Source organism: Notolepis coatsorum (assembly GCF_963971535.1).
Source record: "Notolepis coatsorum genome assembly, chromosome: 11".
Lineage (NCBI taxonomy): Eukaryota > Metazoa > Chordata > Actinopteri > Aulopiformes > Paralepididae > Notolepis > Notolepis coatsorum.
Window position 1 is genome coordinate 18,650,548 of NC_140175.1, and position 21,126 is coordinate 18,671,673.

The 21,126-nt window shown below is 43.3% G+C and overlaps 1 protein-coding gene across 2 annotated transcripts; it reads right to left on the bottom strand.

Moving 5' to 3' along the window:
• Window positions 1–84: 84 nt before the first annotated feature.
• ppp1r26 (protein phosphatase 1, regulatory subunit 26) lies at window positions 85–14,034 on the bottom strand. Of its 2 annotated transcripts, XM_084325231.1 has the most exons (5): window positions 13,914–14,034; window positions 3,871–7,503; window positions 1,876–1,996; window positions 1,201–1,285; window positions 85–1,091 (listed from the first exon to the last, which is right to left on the bottom strand). In XM_084325231.1, the coding sequence occupies exons 2-5, from the start codon at window positions 7,428–7,430 to the stop codon at window positions 1,042–1,044; spliced, it is 3,816 nt and encodes a 1,271-aa protein (XP_084181357.1). In that variant the 5' UTR covers window positions 7,431–7,503; window positions 13,914–14,034; the 3' UTR covers window positions 85–1,041. The 2 variants fall into 2 exon arrangements, with proteins under 2 accessions (XP_084181357.1, XP_084181358.1); XM_084325232.1 differs by lacking the exons at window positions 85–1,091; window positions 1,201–1,285; window positions 1,876–1,996 and having other exon boundaries at window positions 2,786–7,503.
• Window positions 14,035–21,126: the final 7,092 nt, after the last annotated feature.

The window sequence follows — 21,126 nt, forward strand, 5'->3', positions numbered from 1 at the left end:
AAATGGAACGACAACATTAACGTCATAACAATGTAACCGGCTATCAAAAATTGTACAACAATATATAGCCTTCCAACCTCCTGCATGGCAATAAAATGATAAACACTTTAAAGGGGAACTACACCCAATTTAAGTATAAATACATTGGTCTAAGACAGTCCATAAATATTAGTCAGAAGAACAAACAACTCTCTCCCTAATCCAAAAACTAGAGCACTGACTCAAGCTTGTGATGTCATTAAGTATAAAGCCTGCTGCTGCTCCGTAATGAATTTGGTAGGATGGCAAAGCACCCAGGGGGATAATGGATCACAGATTTTGTTTCAGAAAAGAAAACACTACCATAGAATAAAGCTAATTTGAGTAGAACATTTCAAATAAACATTATGTCGGTCCACTATGGTCTCCCATTCATTGTCAATGGAGCAGATGACATCACAAGTTTGATTCTTACTTCTCTAGTTTCTGTCTTTGGTAGAGAGCAGCTCATGTTCACAAAAATATTGATTGACCTTTCCAAGGCCATGGAAATAACATATTTTAATTTCTTAATTTGGGTGATGTTCCCCTTTACAGTTGCACTGTAGTCCTGGGATTAGAGAATGCTGTATATGTTCATAACTGAATAAGCAAACTGACCTCAGAGGAACACTGTTTGAAGCTAGAAGGTTCAAATTCTAATTCACCATCAATTTGTCAATCTCAGGATGTGCTGATATTTCAATACTCAATACTCCAAAATGTATTGCTTAGAGAAAATAAATGACCCAAAATAAATGTAAGCCATGGGAGGTTATACTCAGAATGGACTAACGTTACAGAGACACTTGAGAACACGAGAATATAAAACTGACCGAACATGGAGGCTAAACTTGTACAACAGATATATAAACATTTTAAACAAACATTGTTAAAAGAAAAACATTGTTAAAAGAAAACAACGTTGAGATTATTGAACAATATTAAAGGTGACTGCAAATGTAACACTTAAGAAAACAATCCACCAATAAATAACATCATATGCATATGATCAAAAAAAAATCATGTACATGTATTTGTCTGTTCTCTACTGGAACACTTGTTTGTTTTACCTGGGGTGGGGGAAAAAACACACATTTGTTGTAGGTAAACAGCAGTTCAGGATCATTTCATAGTTATGTCAACGGATTACAAAATCAGGTCAGGTGGTGTCATATATACCTGGACACTGGAAGGAGAGTTTCCTTTTAACGCGTACCAGAACCTTCTTCGACACAGGAGTACCACCGTAGAGACAAGCCCTTGCCTGCAAACATCACGTTAATAAAGATCCGTCACTCTCACATGAGACCCCGCCCACAACCAGATGGTCGCAAGACACGACATGCAGTTGATCACGATTAGTCCTAGGGCTGGGCGATTAATCGAGTTTCAATGACGAATTTGGCTTCCTGCGATAATGAAAACAGGATCGAGATCAAATGATTATATGGCTCTCATTTTGTCTTGTATTGTAAGCGCAGCGCACCCTTCCTTCACAGCGGTGCACCCTTCCTTCGCAGCGGTGCACTTTGCCCCTCTCCCCCCCCCTCAAGCCCAAACAGTAGTTTCAGCTTGTGTTGAGAGGGAGGAGCTACGGTGTTTCTCTCCTTTGGTCGAGAAGTCATACGACGTTCTCAAATCAGTGAGTGATCGTGTTTAATAAATCGTGATTATGATTTTTTTTTTTTAAAACCATAATCGAGCAGCCATAATTACTCCTACCGAAAGTAACTGGAGGGGGATTCACCCTCACACGTTATCTCATCACATCCTTAAACCCATAAAGCTAAGCAAATACTAGGAGGAAGTCAACAGTGCACCGGGTTAACCATACGTCTCTATGCTCTATTGTACCTTCTGGTAGTTTACAGCCAGGTACAGCCTGTTGAATTTCTTGCGTCTCTGCTGTGTGTTGAGGGCTATGTAAGGGCTGAGGGTGATGCCGTGCTGAATGGCACTGGACAGAGACCTGGGCCTGGGAAGAGCAGGAGATATGCAGGAGACGCATGAGGCCACAATGCATCAGATACATGTGTGAACAGAGATCAGGCTATAGGAACCACTATTCTCTCAAAACACACCGCCATGGCAAATGGTCATTGGAATTTTGGGCCCCTGCAAATGAGATGTGCAGAGAACATAATCGCCAAGAGCCTCAGAGGGAACACCGCTCATTTTAAGAATTCACACATTTGTTCACATTCACTGCTCCGGGACATTTCTTGGTAACCTTTAACCAGAAAAAGCCTCACTGAGATTTAAAACATCTTTTCTTCCAAGAGTGTCCTGGCGAGATTGATAAGATTAAATTCCATTACTTTAAAATAGGTCAATGCTCCACTGTCTCCTAAAGCTAGAGACCAGAGAGAGAATGTTTACGTTTTTGATGTTCACCTACATAGAGTCATAAAATGTCCTCACATACGCAAATGAGGTTTGTATTTCAGTATCACCAACAGGTCTGAAACAGAATTCAAACCTCACTTCAGTGTAAAAGCTCACATAAAGTCAGTGCAGTGCCTCATTCACAGTCTGTAGCGCAGTGCCAGATTCTACATCCAAATGACATCACAAATTGGAGAGTTCCATTTGGGATTTCTCATTTTAGGAGAGTGACACACAAATGTTGACTGAACTGCCATGGGGCACAGGAACAACACGTGTGAATTCAAAAACATTTGCTGCATTTCTCGTCACGCTATACAAGAATTGAGAGCAATAAAACCGTTGTTTGGAATCCACTCTTTATTACACAGATGCATTTAAAAGATACAGCGAAAGTGTATTTCTTCTGAAAGGGGAAAGGGGGAAAGTTCACTTTTTGCAAAATATTTATGAAAACTGGCGATGCACAGCATGTTCAGTAAGTTCTTTCTTTTTGGATAAACAAAAATAAATAACATTCTTTTCACATAAGAAATTCAAGAAAACTATTCAACTATGACAAGCAAAACAAAAAAAAAATTAACAATGCAAAATGCCATGGATATTTAAAAAGATGGAGAGGTGCAATTTGTGGTAATTATGAAACAACATTATCGTATGGGCAATAAGCCCATGATTGTTATAGTAGCTTTTGTCTAAGACTAGCTATTCAATTTGCATCCTTACATTACCATACAGTGACCGGAGGACAATGTGTCCAAAGATGGAACATTTACGCGAAGATCCAGATGCCGGACAATATTTCTGGCCTAATCGTGTCAAGGTAGGCGACTGACCTAAAAGGATATGTTTTATGTAAAAACTTCACTTTTTTTCTTCTTCTTCTTCTTTTTTTTTTTACAATTGATATGAGCTATTATAAGTCATTGATCTAAGACCTAATTTTCAAGAGACTTGGTCATATCGCTGTACATGAATGTGACAATATTAGGAATAAAATGTCAGGTCCTTCAGGATCGCATAGTGCCTTGGCGAAATGACACCGATGCTTGGTGGTTGTATTGCTTTTCAGGGTTTCAATGATATGAATTGAGTCTTTGTGGTGCCGTTTTGTTAAGATAGCTGCATAAATGTACAAAACATAAAAGAGGATGAAAGTATGCTCATTTCTGTAATGGATTATCAACAAACATTCCCTTGGAGCCTACAAACGCATGAGCTTGAACATAGCCTACAAGATACCTACTAGGAGGGCACAGTCAAGTAATGAACTAAAATAAAAACTTGGTTTATGATGCAATCGACAATATTCACACGGCGGCCATTTTGCCCTTACGTCACGCTCGGGATGGGATCCCTCTCCCGGAATCCCATCCACCCTGAGCGTGACGCGAGAGCAAAAATGGCCACCGTGTGAATATGGCCCATGTGACTGACTGCACAGACAAAGACATCTATACTTACAAAGTGGGAAACCCCTGTTCCTGCAATGGACTTGTCCTGTCGCTCGACTCACAATCTGTCTCATCTACACAATCTTCCTCGTCCCTTCCTAGCTCCGCTCCTCTCTCATCTGTCTCCGCGCTATCCCTTTCTCTCTCCGTCTTGCTTGGCAAGTCCCCCCTGTCCTTCCCCTCGCTCGTCTTCTGGCTCCGGAACTGGACGTGGTTGATCTTATTCGAAGCCAGTTCCACGAAAGCAAACTGGTCCTTGGCCACATGCAAGACGCTCTCGGTCCGTGCCGGCAGAGGCCGCTGCACCCAGTGGGCTCCGGACGCGAGGCCCTGCATGAAGTACCTCCCCGGGGGCCGCAGGGCCGTGGACAACGGGGTGGAGTACGGGGAGCGAGACGGAGCGGGCCTCTCCGCGGAGCGGTGGAAAGGGGCCAGTGACCTGCTGCTCTTGGCAGAGGGACAGGCCATGGCGGGTGTCTGTGGTTTGGGGTCGGCGCTTCCCCTTTGGTGCACGGGAGTCGTCGATGCCGCCTCGCTGACTTTGGGCGAGGTGATATGGAATGGGGTTCGACTGAGAGACGTGCCTATGACCTCGGCGGTGGGGAGTCCCAGGCTCTGGCGCCACTTTATAGAGTCGGAGCGAGACTGGGCAGTGCTGGGACTCACGAGTGGCCTGGCTTTCGCCATCTCTGAAGTGACCTTTTGGTAATCGCCGCTACCAGTACTAGGCCTCTTACTCTCTGTTCTAGCAGCCCCGGCGCCATCTGCCGGCTCTAGAAGACCGGGGCTGTTGGAGAAGGCAGAGGAGAGGCGCGGTCCGCGGGTGTCCAGTAGGGCAGTGTGTGGGGTCGGAAATGCTTCTTCGTTCCGAGACGCTTTGCTTTCGGGATGGGCCGCCGGAGAGAGTTCAGGAAGGGGAGCGATATCCTTTCTTGGAATTTCAGCCAGCTGATTTTCCATGTTCATGTCTTTATCTGGAATTGGGTTATTATTACAAACCTCGACGTTGGCATTCCCCGGCACATCTCCGGTTTTCTCTGTGGTTGAAACCTTAGCCTTTTCTGCCAGGAACTTCCTGATCTCCAGCTCAATGCTGTCATCGCTGTCTACCGAACTGCTGTCTTCCTTTATCCGTACTACAGCCCGACTATTGTCCAGTGACTGGGCGCACACGCCTCCCTGCCCCTTTGATTTGTCCGTTTCACTTGCCTGGATACCGGGCTCTTTTCTCTTATTACCTTCTTTGTGCTGAGAGATGGCCTTCCTGCTCAACTTTGAGTTCTCCACCGCATCGTCCGTACTCGGAATAATAACCTTTCCCGAAGCGCCACCCTTGGAGACGGGTTCGGGCTCGAGTTTCTTCATCTGTAAAGCCGCCGCCGCCGCCGACAGCGGCTCTGCGTCTTTGAGGCACTTCCTTGATTTCAGCTTCATGTCTCTCGTCTTTTTCTTCAATTTCTTCTTCGTCTTGAGGAGGTCTTTTATCGCCGTGTCGAGGTCCTGATCACTGTCCAGGGAGCTGCTCTTGTCTCCGCTCTGCTCCGTCTTATCCGGCCCGGCTGACGGTTGTGGGGGATTAATTCCCAGGGGGGACATCGGCGAGCTTGATCCTTTTTCACACTCCGGCGAGGATTGAAGAGGCGCGGCGTCTTCTCTAACTTGGTGATCCGTCGCCAGCTCTTTGGGAATCTGTTTGCGTTCCTCCTCTTTCTGCCTTCTCCTCTGCGCCAGCGACAGTCTCAGGACTTTCTTTTGGGACGCGCTCTGTTTCGACTTGACCGCGTCCAGCTCGCTCACGCCTCCTCCCTGAGCCGTATCGGTGGTGGCAGCAGAGTCCGGCGGCTGTTTCTGGATCTGGGCCTTCTGCTCGAGGAAATTCCTGATCTCTTGCTCGATGCCGTCTTCGCTGTCGACGGAGCTGTCGTCGCTCTTGTCGCCGGGGGGGACGAGGGCAGACGCGGGCCGAGTGGGGCTGCCTCCGCCGACAATTCCGACGTTGGGATTGAACACCTCGGGCATGACGGCTTTAGAGATGTCCAGTATCGCCTCGGCGCACATGAGCTCCGCGGTCGTGGTTACCTTCAGAGATGCCGGGGGTTGTTGCTCCCCGAGGGCTTCCACCTTAGACGGGAGCACTCCGTTTCCTTTACCTACGGGGCTGTCTGGAAGTCTGCCCTCGAGTACGCCAACAGGTGACGGGGGAGTTCTTTTCTTTTTCTTTCGGGATAATTTGTTTCTTTTTACTACTTGCTCGGCGCTGGTACTCTCAACAGGGCGTACCGGTAGCTTAGCGACAACAGCGGGCTTTTGCTTCGGTACGGATGGTTTCAGCACAGGCTTTTCCTTCAGCTGCTCAAGCTGGTAGGAGCGGATGGCCTCCTCTATCCCGTCGTCGCTGCTGCTGGAGTCGGGCTCCTCTTTGAACGTCGGAGGCTTGAGGTCTTCCCCGGTTCCCTTCTGCTTCTCCTCCTGCTTCTTCTCCAGCTGGTACCTCTGGGTGGCCTCCTGCTTCTTCTCCAGCTGGTACCTCTGGGTGGCCTCCTGCTTCTCCTCCTTCTTCTCCAGCTGGTACCTCTGGGTGGCCTCCTGCTTCTTCTCCAGCTGGTACCTCTGGGTGGCCTCCTGCTTCTCCTCCTTCTTCTCCAGCTGGTACCTCTGGGTGGTCTCCTGCTTTTCCTCCTTCTGCTCCAGCTGGTACCTCTGGATGGCCTCCTCGATGCCGTCGTCGCTGCTGGACGCCGAAGAGTCCTCCTCCACCTTCACGGCGGCCGGCCACTTTATTATAAAGAGGGGGTTCAGTTTTTGGTTGACCTTCTTCTGGTTATCAAGGGGTACGACGCTCTTGGTTGCTGTACCTTTGCTCGAGGGCGTTTTCTTGACAGGGTTCTCTTTGAAGGGGAGCTTGCTCTTTGAAGGCGCGACGTGGTTCTCGGCCTTCACGCACTTGGGAACCTGGACGCTGGCAGTTAACACCTTATTGCTGTCGGAATGTTGTTTGGAAATATCGGGAGCAGCCGGGTCTTTCCGGGGGATCTTGCACGGTGGTAGGATGTCGGTCGCAGGCTCCGCCTTGCGCTTGTGATCATCCTTTTCCTTCAGGTACTCTAGTATGGCCTCCTCGATCCCTCGGTCCACAGAGTCGTCGCTGTCGGAATCCCGGCTCTCCGACCTGACCGGGGAGGAGGCGGCGTCCGGCTGTCGACGTTCGGCGGTGACCGGGGAGGAGGCGGCGGCGTCCGGCCGTCGACGTTCGGCGGGAGCCTCGGATTTGGGGGACTTGTGAGCCGCGACGTGAGCAATCCGAGCCTTGCGGACCTGGGGGGGGTGAGCCTCCGGCCCCGGTAGCTCGTTTCCCTCGACCTTGTTATCGCCCATGTCGAGTGAGGAGGACTGGCTGCTCCTCAGACTCTCTATGATCATCTGGACCTTTTCCGGGATGGGTGTGCCAGTGGAGGACAACTCACTGTCAGAGTCATGGAAGCAGAGCGGCAGGCTATAGCCCCTGGGCGGGCCACAGGATCTCCATTCCGGGTGAATTGCTCTAACTGGAGGCACGTTCATCAAGTACATTCTAGAGTGCGAGGGTGGGGTTCTGGACCGTGGGAGCCGCCGCCGCCTGCGACCTCGCTCACATCCTTTCAGTCTGAGGGGAGAGAGAGAGAAGACGGTTCGGAATATTACTCACTGAAGATCACAGTAATAGCAAAACGATTCAGATATATTTTTTCAATAATAAAATGAAACAAAAACTAAAACTAAAAAAGTGCATTTGTACAGCTTTGTGATTCTGGCTATGTAGACGCACGAGGGAGCAGTTTTTTTTTTTAAAGCTCAGAAACGCAGATTGTCAGGTTCAACGACAGAAGGATATACTGAAAATAACTTGCCTCCCTAAGATTCAAGATTCAATGGTTTTATTTCAAACCACAGTGTTAGTTTGGCTACATTTACCATTGTCCGGCAAAACAACATTTGAAAATAAATGAAATGGGAAAAGACAATTTAAAAAATAAAACAGCCAGAAACAATACACTGTTTGAAAAGGAGATGGAAGAAGCAAAGCTTATATGTTTCCATCCCCCATCAATAACTATATTATATATAATATTATATATACTTCAGCAAGTATATGACACGATTACCAATACATATAATACAATACAATTTACAAATACTTCAACTACACACAACACAATCACACATGCACACACACACTAGACTATACTCCCGTGTCACCCTTCAAATCATTCCCATACAATGATTTGAAGGGTGACACGGGAGTATAGTCTAATGTGTGTGTGTGTGTGTGTGTGTGTGTGTGCATGTGTGATTGTGTTGTGTGTAGTTGAAGTATTTGTAAATTGTATTGTATTATATGTATTGGTAATCGTGTCATATACTTGCTGAAGTATATATAATATTATGAGATGTAAAGTCCCCCAAATTTCCCCAAGGGCATTAAAAGGAAATGAATATCTTATCTTATAAGTGATTTCTGCGTGAACATTTGCATGGACATATGCATTTATTCCTTCCTATATGAAGGGCAGGCTGCTCACAGGGGCCTCGTCTCCACAAAGCAGTTAACTCCATGGCTGCACTTGACATTTTGCTTGGAGGTCAACTTAAAACAGTGAATCCAGCTTGCAACAACAGTTTATACTAACCTATTCGTAGCCTTGCATTTTACTAGGACTCCACCAAATGTAATTCTCTGTAGTTCAAAGCTTTGAGGAGGTTTTTTGAACATTTATTTATTTAGCTTATTTGTGACATCAAATCTTACATTGCCACAGTTGTAGTATTAATATGTACAGTGATACTGGTATATAAAGACACTATGGTAGTAAGTAAGTCAGCTGGCTAGCAATGTAACTAGTAAGAGTAGGTGAGGGATATGTATAGATATAGGCTAGATACACACAGAATCTACACATATGTAAAAAGGATTATACGTAGGTATGTACAGACAGATGTGGATAGATATATACAATGTACATGTGATTCAACTGGGTATAGAATATATATATTAATTAGTACTACAGAGTGTAGTTTCAAAAGGGGACTAAAAACATTTATTTTTAACAAGGCATTTGCCTAAATGGACCGACTGATGCCTTGTGTGTTTTTAATTCTTTAATTTTTTTTATTTTGATCTGAATGTTTCTTTCATGTCATTGGTTGTTTTATTCATTTAAAAAAATATGTATCTCCTTTCATGTAGCCCTTTGAGATTGTTAGAAATGTAAAGTGTTACAAACAGAATTTATTATTATTAGGGGTGTAACGATGGATCGATCCTAATGTGACGATTCAACTGCATCGTTTTGAAAATGTTAGAATCTATTCGAAATTAAAATTTTTTTTTTTTTTTTTTTTTTTTTTTCTATTGTTTTTATTGACCTATAGTCTATAAACTGAGTGAATCAGTTCCCCCAGCCACATTTGTGTATTCAAAATTGTTTGGGGAATTAACTGATAGAAAATGTATCGAAACGTGGTCAAATGAAGAGATTTCATGATGCATTGAATCGTTGCCTGAAGAATCGTAATCTAATCTAATCGTTGTGAGGTCGAATCGTTACACCCCTAAATTATTATTATTATTATTAGTGCTAATCAGATGTACCGGTATGTATATAATTTTTTTATAAATGCTGAAACCTACTCCACAGTGCACCCTGAGATGTCAGCATTTATTTCAGGGCTACAGACTGAAGCTTGGCCCCGTTGACCTTGCATTCGGTTTGTGGCCAACTTGTCAGAACTGCGGGCATCCAGTATGAAGAACAGCATGGATTGTGCTGAGAAAGGACTCCACCAATCAACAAGCAGGAAAGCGGACTGGGGCCCAGAATGACAAACTTTCCTTTCAACTTCAAATGCTGCTAAAGGATTAGCATTTGGAGTAAACTCACGACTCATATAACTCTGTATGGTGGCATGTACAATAGTGCTGTATATACCATATATATATATATATATATATATATATATATATTAGGGATGTCCGATATTATCGGCATTAAAAATTAAAATGTGATATCGGAAAATATCGGTATCGTTTTCATTTTTTTTTTTTTTTTTTTTTACATTTCTATAACCTTTATTTACCCAGGCAAGCAAGTAAGAACAAATTCTGATTTGATTTATTGTCAAAAGTATGCATAATGTTGTGTTAATTCCACAACAAGAGATATGTAATGTTAATTACCTGAAATTATTCCATTTTTGGGGGGGGGGGGGGAACCCTGCATATATCGGTATCGGTTGATATCGGTATCGGAAATTAAGAGTTGGACAATATCGGTATCGGTAAAAAAGCCAATATCGAGCATCCCTAATATATATATATATATATAGGCTATCCATGTCTGTCTGAATATACCTGCATATAATCCTTCTATATACCTACAGTACTTATACACCTTATTTATACCATATAACTCTGTATGATAGCATGTACAATAATGCTGTATATATATATATATATATATATATATATATATACACACATCTGTCCTTTTTACACATCTGTAGATACTATATCTATATATATATCCACATCTGTCCTTTTTACACATCTGTAGATACTATATCTATATCCCTTACCTGCTCTTACTTGTTACGCTGCTGGCCAGTATGACTTACTAGTGTCTTTATACCTGTATCACTGTACATAATAATACAACTCTGTACATCCGATTAGCACTATTACTCAGTAGTACTCGTTTACATATTCTATACCCAGTTTAATCACCTGTACATTGTATATTACTATTGCACTTTACTGCCACATTTGCACTCTGGTTGGATGCCAAACGTTCGTTGTACTGTACTTGTGCTGTATGATGGCAATTATAATCTAATTCAAGGAGGTGATTTTGCATTATTACACATGAGAAACTACAATTGTACAGATGTGTTGTTGATTAGGCTAAATCAACTAGGCTAATCGATTGGTCAACAAACTCCTTGACTGAGGGTTTATTTTGTCGAGGACAGCACTAAAGGCCCTTTTGTCCAACTGTCCAGAAAATGCCTGAATAACAGCCTAATAAGAACAGCAACGTGCACCACATTCAATCTTGGATATTGACTCAAGATTCAGATACCTAGGTTACAGTCTGCAGCTTCAAATGATTATGTACAGCCCTATATTTTCACCTACAAAATTGTAAATTTTGTAGACAGAAAGTGAAATAAAAATATCTCAGGTGGAGGGTCACACAAATCAAATTCCATGCTGGAATGTGGCGGCCCTGTTTAGGTGCACGTAGGCTAATGTGATAGTATTTTATTCAAAGTAATCCATTGATCCGTCTGTACATACTGCACATAATACTTTTACATATCTGTAGATACTATATATCTGTACATATGCCTTACCTACTCTTACTATTTACGCTGCTGGCCAGTATGACTTACTGTCTACTACCATATTGTCTTCATACCTGTATCACTGTACATATTAATACTACAACTCTGGATACATCCGATAGCCCTATTACTCAGTAGAACAAATTTATATATTTTGTACCCAGTTTAAAAGGAACACGCCAACATTTTGTGAAATTAGCTTATCGTCTTCTCCAGAGAGAAACAAGAATATAGATGCCAGTTTCCTCTCTGTGCATTCAGTAGAAAGCTAATCTGATGCACATTAGCCTAGCTTAGCACAATGAATGGAAGTGGACCTGGCCGGTTAGCCTAGGTATTGTCCAACTAACACCTCTCCCGAAGGCTAACCGGCCATGTTAACTGGTCTATCTTCTTGTCCCTCTCTGGAGAAGACGTAAGTAAATTTCCCAAAATGTTGGCGTGTTCCTTTAAATCATCTGTACATTGTATATTACTATTGCACTTTACTGTTACATTTGCACTCTGGTTGGATGCCAAACTTATTTTTGTTGTACCGTACTTGTGCTGTATAATGACAACAATACATTTAATTAAATTGAATCTAATATTAAATAAGCATTATGCCACCCCTTGTATTGTTTACACAGGTATGAACTAGGGATGGGCGTGAGTAAATTACTTTTCGAGTAATACACGATCAATCGAGTATAGCATGCGATCAATCGATCTGGATTTTTCTTTAAAATGCCCATCCCTGGGCGCCCCAGTGGCGAACAACATAACGCGCTGAGTCGATTCCCGGACCCGTCGTTATTTGCCGAATGTCTTCCCCCCACTCTGTCTCCCGTTCCTCCTCTCTCTCTCTACTGGACTGCCCAGTAGTAAAAAGCGATAAACGCTAAAAAATAAATCTTAAAAAAAAAGAAAGAAAATGCCCATCCCTAGTACTATGAACCAGATACCGGGGGGGGACTTATTCTATATTAACAGTTATTCTGAACTGTCCCCAATATCGTAAAAATAACACATCAATTATGATTCAGGGTAGAATCTTCGTTTAATATCGCGTAATTCATCAGAGCGTTTTGACCAACAATTAGTATTCCCCCTCAGGTGCAGACGAGGAGATGTATCAAACAGGTCCCACTGTCTCACTCTCCAGGACATTTACATTATTAGGCATTGCAGGGCCAAGACAATAGACTCTAGCCACCCAAACAACTGAGCCTTTGCACTGCTGCGGTCAGGCAAGCGCTACTGGAGTCTCATGGCCAGTACACAGAGACTCAGAAGGAGCTTCTATCCCCAGGCCATCAGGATGCTCAAGGACTATGCAACAACACTAACCCATCCATCTACATTCATTGCACACACAACCACATGCACACAGCACTTTAAACACACCTTAACTTCACTTTAAGCCCTTTTTAACACAACACCATATTTGATCTATTTATTACAAAAAGATGTGCACTACATCCCTACCTCATTTTTGCATTTGAAAAAGTTTGCATTCTGTACTTTAGTTGTATATTGTAAACATTTTATAGTGTTTTGTCTTTATACTTTTCTACTCTATGAATTGATTGATTGATTGATTGAAAACTTTATTAACAGATTGCAGAATGGGTACAGTACAGTGTACAGCTCAATACATACAATTGTTAAGGGGATGCAGACCAGAGAAAGAATGAAGCACATTCTCAGGGGGGCTCAATCATACAGAACCAAGCATTTCACTGTGTAACGTACCTTATATATGTCAATATGTGACAAATAAAGCTACGCTTGAAACTTGGAACAGGTGTACCGGGGCGACGCGACACTTAAACCCGCCATTCTTGTTACGTGTGGGCCGTCGGAGGAAGAGTGTGCAAACCAACCATGAAACCAACTGAGTTTCACACACAGATAGCAGCTAAAGACAAGACAAAAACAACCAATACTGTCCCCCCCAACTGTACCAAGTACTTATACTCATGTTGCATGGGACGAATGACTTTAATAAACGAGTCGTTGGATACGCGTGTGGGGGTGGTGGTGGTGGTGGTGGGGGGTCCAGCAATACTGAATCACCATCCCCTAAAAAACTGAAAATAATAGTCTACTTGTAACCTTGTTTTGACAGTAGCCTACATCACCTGTGTACCAAGAAAATGTGAATATAACAAATGCAACGTTTCCCGTATTACAGAATTGTCTGTGTCGTCTTTTTTTCTCTTCTCTTCTCCACCCTCTTCTGGGCTGCGGAAAGCCGCCCTCTCCACCCCCGGCTGCACCGTACAGCCTCTAGCGGCTCGGACCGCACCGCTGCCCGGGCTGAGGCACTAGGAGACTCCGCAGAGAGGCGACCATGTTTCTCCGCGGCACCGGGGCGACGGTTAATGTCACAAAAACCCATCATTATGCATCCGATATCGATATTGATATTGATACGTGTGGATGAGTTGGGTCATCCGGTGACGTTTGTTTTTTTTGGGGGTGGAAGAAGCGGTCGGGATGTCTCTCTCTAGATAATATCGCGGTGACTTCCAAGACACTAGCGGGCCTCTCCCCCACTGCAGCCCCGGCATTTTCTCCGGCAGCCGGAGAGAGCCTTTTGTATTGTTGCTGCTACCGCTAATCTTAGCGCTATGTCAGAGGGAAACAACAATGCATCAGGTAAAAGAATACAACACAAGTTGAACTTACCTGGATGTGTCATCGGGATAATTAGTATAAAAAGACAATTCACAACAATTTCGTTCTTCTAAGAGCAAAAGAAAAAAAATCTTCCTCAGCGAGGCTGCTACGGTGTCCCACACACACACAGCCAGCACTGACGCGGACACGCGCCTCCTCGTCCCCCACAGCTTCCTCTTAGCTGCCGGGTGAAGCTGCTTCCTCCAGGCAGGCGGAGGGTCCAGCCAGGGCCACCTTTTCAAACATGGTATAGCAGTAAGCAGCCTCGGCTGACGATATGAGTGATGTGGCTCCAGGTTTTGTTCTTCTTAAATGTATTTTTAAGTTGTACGCTGAACATGATGCTTTTTTTTTATTTATTTTTTTCATCGCTGTCTTTATTTATGTTAGCAGGGCCAACTTCCAAGTTTTACGGTTTGTTTTATTTGTCATAATATACATGTACATTACAGTGAAATGCTTGGTTCTGTATGAGCCCCCTGATAATGTGCTTCATACAGTAAAAAGGTAAAAAGAAAAACGTCCAAACACTACAAAATATACAATATACAAACTAAAGTACAAAATGAAGGCCACACTTGTCTCTGTCCATAACCATTTTAGTCCTTTTTACGCCTACTGCACCCTTAGGATGAGAGACCACTCACCCTTCGACACAGTAATGAAAACACACTAGTCAAGAGTTCCACAAGCCACGTGACCCATTTGCTCTGGATCCATAAGTTAGTTTGCAGGCCCAACGAACCGAGTGGCAAATAGGTCTCTACATCATATGTTCATCATCTTGAATCTAGGGCCACTCAAATCTACCGCTTGAGTCTTGAGTGTGCTACCGTTGGCATTTAGAGTATGTGAAGCTCAGTCATGCATTAGATGACTAGGCAATAAGCAGCTTGGTAAATTGGACACTGTACATCTCCATCTAGCAGATTCTGAAGCACCGCCGATGCCACCAATTACCTACACACGCCGGGGGCAGCAGGGCCCACAAAGGGCACCCATGGGTGGCTGACGTATTGCTCTTATCGTTTTCCAAATAGCCCATCGACGGCGAACCGCCCTCTACCAACACAAGGGCTGGCCGTGGGTCCACCTCTACTATATGACCTGTGTACCACCCCAGGCCTTTTCGCTTTTAAATTGGGATTCTTTTAGCCTGGATAGTGATTTAACACCTACCATGTTTTATGTTGTGTATTTTTCTTATTTCTTATTACTTACTTGTGGTTATATTTGTCATATCTGTATTGCTTTTCTTTTCTTTTTTTATAGTGTTTTTACTATGTTTTATTATAGTGAATGAATGAATGAATGAAAACTTTATTTAACAGATTGCAGAATGGGTACAATACAGTACGGCTCAATACACACAATTGTTAAGGGGATGCAGACCTGAGAAAGACGTTTGTCTTGTTTCCATCAGGGTCCCCCATTTTCAATTCATATAGACATTTATGACATACACAACATACATGGCATTTATGGCATAGGGACATATAGGTATTTAGTACTGATACATTTGTGACATAAACGGTATTCAAATATACAGTACTGTTACCCCTAGATCCTGACAGAGTATATACATATGATGGGGAGGGGACTGTACATTAGGAGGGGGTGGGTGGGTGGGAGAGAAATATACATACGGCGAGGAGGGAATATATACATGCGGTGGGAGGAGACTGTCTATTAGGAGGTGGTGCCATTCCTATGTACAGCACTTGGTGCAACTACAGTTGTTTTAAATGTGCTTTAGAAATAAAACTTACTTACTTACTTACTTACTTACTTACTTACTTACTTACTTACTTACTTACTTACTTACTTACTTACTTACTTACTTACTTACTTACTTACTTACTTACTTACTTACTTACTTACTTACTTACTTACTTACTTACTTACTTACTTACTTACTTACTTACTTACTTACTTACTTACTTACTTACTTACTTACTTACTTACCTTACTTACTTACTTACTTACTTTACTTAACTTCTAGGGAATGGCCTCTAGGTGGTTATGACTGTATCAGTGGCTTATAATGTACACCTCTTTAGTGGCAAACCCCAATGTTCTCAATGTATTCTTTATAAATGTTGTCATACATGTACGTCATTGTTGTTAGGTGCACGGTGCGCCAATACCAACTTTTGCTGACCAAGTATGAGGACTGCTTAGGTTTTCGAGTACTCACAGATACCAGTACTGTTATGAGTCAAATCTATGAAAGCTACTTTATGCTGTTTTTGGGAGACACATTCTTTATGTTTTAAGTTTTAATTTAACCAAATGCCAACCTCCTATTTTATTTTCTAATTGAACAGATAGAGTGGCCTCCCCACACCCCTCCCCCACCCATCAACAGCAGCACCCCTCCCCACCTCTCAAGCACCCCCCCCCCCCCCCACCCACACCCATCAGCACTGGCACCCCACCCCCAACAGCAGCAGCCTGCCCACCACCACCCACAAACACCAACCCCACCATCCCGGCCAACAGCACACTACCTACGGAGACATCAGTCCCAACCCTGACCATCACTAACAGCCAGGTCAGGAGGCAGCTCTCCAAGATTAGTGTGAATAAGGCCAGATGACCGGACAACACCAATCCCAGGGTGCTCAAAGCATGTGCGGAGCAGCTGGCAGCACCGCTCCAACATCTCTTCAACCTCTCCCTGAGGCTGGAGAGGGTGCCCCAGCTCTGGAAGACCTCCTGCATTGTCCCGGTGCCCAAGAAGGGACGACCCAGCACCCTCAACGACTACAGGCCAGTCGCTCTGACGTCACCCGTCATGAAGACGTTCGAGAGACTGGTCCTGCAACACCTCAAGCCCCTGGTGTGTGACTCCCTTGACCCCCTGCAGTTTGCATACCAGGCAAACATCGGGGTGGAGGACGCCATCATCTATATGCTTACATGCACCTGGAGAAGCCGCGCAGCTCAGGGAGGATTATGTTCTTCGACTTCTCCAGTGCCTTCAACACCATCCAGCTGTCACTGCTAGTGGAGAAGCTCTCCGTGATGCAGCTGGAGCACGGCTTGGTGGCCTGGATCAAGGACTACCTCACTGACAGACCACAGTAGGTCAGACTAAACTAAAGGACAGTCAGTCTGAAGTACTGGTGAGTAATTCCGGCACCCCCCAAGGAACTGTGGTCACTCTTCCTCTTCACCCTCTATACCTCAGACTTCTGCCACAACTCAAGCGGGTGCCACCTGCAGAAGTTCTCTGACGACTCCTCCATCGTAAGCTACATCACTGATGATGATGAGGAGGAGTATAGAGCCCTGGTGGAGAGCTTTGTGGGGTGGAGCGACAGCAACCACCTCCAACTCAACACCAGTAAGACCAAGGAGCTGGTGGTGGACTTCCGGAGGGGCAAGAAGAGGCCCCCCCCGATTCCCATCACCATCCGAGGGGAGGAGGTGGAGGTGGTGGAGTCATATAAGTTCCTTGGGGTACACCTGAACAATAAACTGGACTGGTCGGACAACACAGAGGCCCTCTACAGGAAGGGACAGAGCAGGCTGTTCTTCCTGAGGAGACTCAAGTCCATCAATGTTTGCAATAGACTGCTGCAGTCATTCTACCAGTCTGTAGTGGCCAGCGTCCTCTTATATGCTGTGGCATGCTGGGGGGGCTACATCAACTCGAGGGACACCAACAAACTGAACAAGCTGGTGAGGAAGGCTAGCTCCGTGGTGGGAGTCGAGCTGGTCAGACTAGAGGTGATGGCAGAGAGGGGGATGAGAAGGAAGTTGGCTACTATCCTGGAGAATTCCTCCCACCCCCTCTACGACAAGCTAGTCAAGATGAGAAGCACGTTCAGTCACAGACTCATACCCCCCCGACACTCAACTAACCACCGCCAGTCCTTCCAGCGGCCATCAGGCTCCACAACAGTGGGCAGGGACTGCTGCCAGACATCCAACTACAACTACTAGGAACCTAAAAAGGACAATAACACTACTTTATGCATACTGCACCTTATGTGAATACTGTATATTTCAGTGAGTTAGTTAGTTAATTATATTGACTTGTTATATTGTTTACACTGCTTGTTTTTACTACCTGTCCCTCCCCTCCCCCCCAGTATTTCAATATTCTAGCCTCGCTATAGCTATAATGATATTATAAACTAGACATGTGCTGTCAATGGCCGACAGCGGGTATATCCCTGACACGGCCTGAATCCTCAATGGCACCTTTTGACCATGATGCTGTTAATAGTCTTCATACAACTTTAAAAAAAATGGTGGTCACTAGATGCCACGTGTGAGATTTAGTGAGAATAGCATGAACGGGGCAGGAAGTAGTAGGGAATAAAATCAGTTTTTGAGAAGTGTAAATGCTGCTCATGTACTGTACGTCTCACAATGCTAGGATATGACAATGTACCTTTCAAATATCATCATAATAGAGAGCAGGTAGTGAGGATAGAGGAGTAGTTAACATCTTTAGTTTTATGAGAACAGTGCCCCCATGAGGCCAAATCACTCAAAACATCACAGGCCCCCTTGCTATTGAGGCATTGTAGGACATGACCTCCCACAAATGGCAAAATAAATGCTTTCAACTGTTTTAGTCTCATACATATGTTACTTAAGTTATAACATGTCAACAGTCTTAAGAAATCCAAGTGGTGGAAAGTATTGAAAAATACAGAAAATGGTGATGCCACATGAGGCCAAATCACTCAAAACATCACAGGCCCCCTTGCTATTGAAATATAAGATACGATAAGATATTGCTCTATTGAAAATTCGGGCATCATAGCAGTATGGGGGAGGGGGGTGGTACAGGTATGGCCAGGGTAATAGTAGAAAGACATGAATATATGCAATAAAATTTGATCTAAATATAAAAATATGCTGAAATATAAAAAGAGTAAACCCTCTGCTACATCCATGAGTCATGCTTTATGACATGTCCTAATTTAACTTGATCATATTTATTTTCCACAGCACTCAATTAGTCAATTTTATTAGATTAGATTAGATTCTAGTGTATTGTCATACAGCACAAGTACAGTACAACGAAAAAAGGTTTGACATCCAACCAGAATGCAAATGTAACAGTAAAGTGCAATAGTAATATGCAATGTACAAGTGATTACATTTTAGTGTATGAAGCACAATCTCAGGGGCTCATACAGAACCAAGCATGTGACAAATAAAGCAAAACTTGAAACTTGAACTACAGATATGTATTATAAAGGATTATATACAGGTATGTACAGACAGATGTGGATAGATATATATGGTAAGAATAAATATATGTATACAGTACAGCTACAACTACAACTACAAACAACAATCCATTGAACATAAATTAAATGATCATGCTTTCAACTGTTTTAGTCTCATACATATGTTACTTAAGTTATAACATGTCAACAGTCTTAAGAAATCCAAGTGGTGGAAAGTATTGAAAAATACAGAAAATGGTGATGCCACATGAGGCCAAATCACTCAAAACATCACAGGCCCCCTTGCTATTGAAATATAAGATAAGATAAGATATTGCTCTATTGAAAATTCGGGCATCATAGCAGTATGGGGGAGGGGGGTGGTACAGGTATGGCCAGGGTAATAGTAGAAAGACATGAATATATGCAATAAAATTTGATCAAAATATAAAAATATTCTGAAATATAAAAAGAGTAAACCCTCTGCTACATCCATGAGTCATGCTTTATGACATGTCCTAATTTAACTTGATCATATTTATTTTCCACAGCACTCAATTAGTCAATTTTATTAGATTAGATTAGATTCTAGTGTATTGTCATACAGCACAAGTACAGTACAACGAAAAAAAGTTTGACATCCAACCAGAATGCAAATGTAACAGTAAAGTGCAATAGTAATATGCAATGTACAAGTGATTACATTTTAGTGTATGAAGCACAATCTCAGGGGCTCATACAGAACCAAGCATGTGACAAATAAAACAAAACTTGAAACTTGAACTACAGATATGTATTATAAAGGATTATATGCAGGTACAGACAGATGTGGATAGATATATATGGTAAGAATAAATATATGTATACAGTACAGCTACAACTACAACTACAAACAACAATCCATTGAACATAAATTAAATGATCATCAGAATAGTGACTCTTGACTCACTTTCAATTCTGATTTGTTTGAATTAGCTGGCCTCCACTACATTCAACTTATAAATTAAACCATAAACTCCGACTTCAGTGTCCTCCATGTTTACGTCCATCATCGTTATTGTTAATTTGCGCGTGCGGGTCAAGTTCGGAGCGTGACCAGTTTACACTGGAATCTGATAATTAGCCAAACAAAATAAATCTGATCTGAGCAATAAATCAGAATTGAGCACTAAAGCTTACTGTTACAAAGGGTCAGATTAAACCGAATATATGTATTTATTGATTGATGTATATTGCATAATATTTGTATATCGTTTGATATCCCTTGTAAAGGCGCTAAAAACAAAATTACAAACATCTCAAAACAAACTGGTCAGACTACTGCTTGACCTTACTCCTAGAACCCACCTCACCCCTGCCCACTTTGACAACCTAGGATGGCTTAGAGTAGACGACAGAGTACAACAACTTGCAATGGGCCTGGTCTACAAGATACACTACACGACCAAGGTACCCATGTACATGTCAAAATACTTCCCAAAGGTCAGTGAATACCACGATCACAACACCAGAGGGAGCTCCACAAATCATGTTAAACCCAGATTCGGCTCAAATAAGGGACTAAACACGTTTCGCAATTATGCCACATCAATGTGGAACGCCCTACCCAAAGCTGTAAAGGAATGTGGATCACTACCCACTTTCAAAACCTCTCTCAAGGGACACCTACGGGAGACTGCAATTCAACACTGGCCCCTGTAAATATCCTAACCCAACCCCCTCCAATGTACAGTCATTTACCTAGTATGGTTTTGTCAATAGTTCAATGTACAATTGTGTTTGTTTGTACAGTGTCTCCCCCCCCCCCCTCAATGTACAGTGTTACTTGTTTATACAGTGTGCCCCCCGCCCCCCCCCCCCCCCCAACCACCTCCAATGTACAGTTTCTACGTCAAATGTATATACTCCCTTTTCTTGACTCCTTCTGTATCACAAACAGTACTGTATTTGCAAATCTGGTATGTCATAAATGTATAGATGTAGCAGTACTGACTATCTGTATGTCATGTATGTCATATATGTCTATA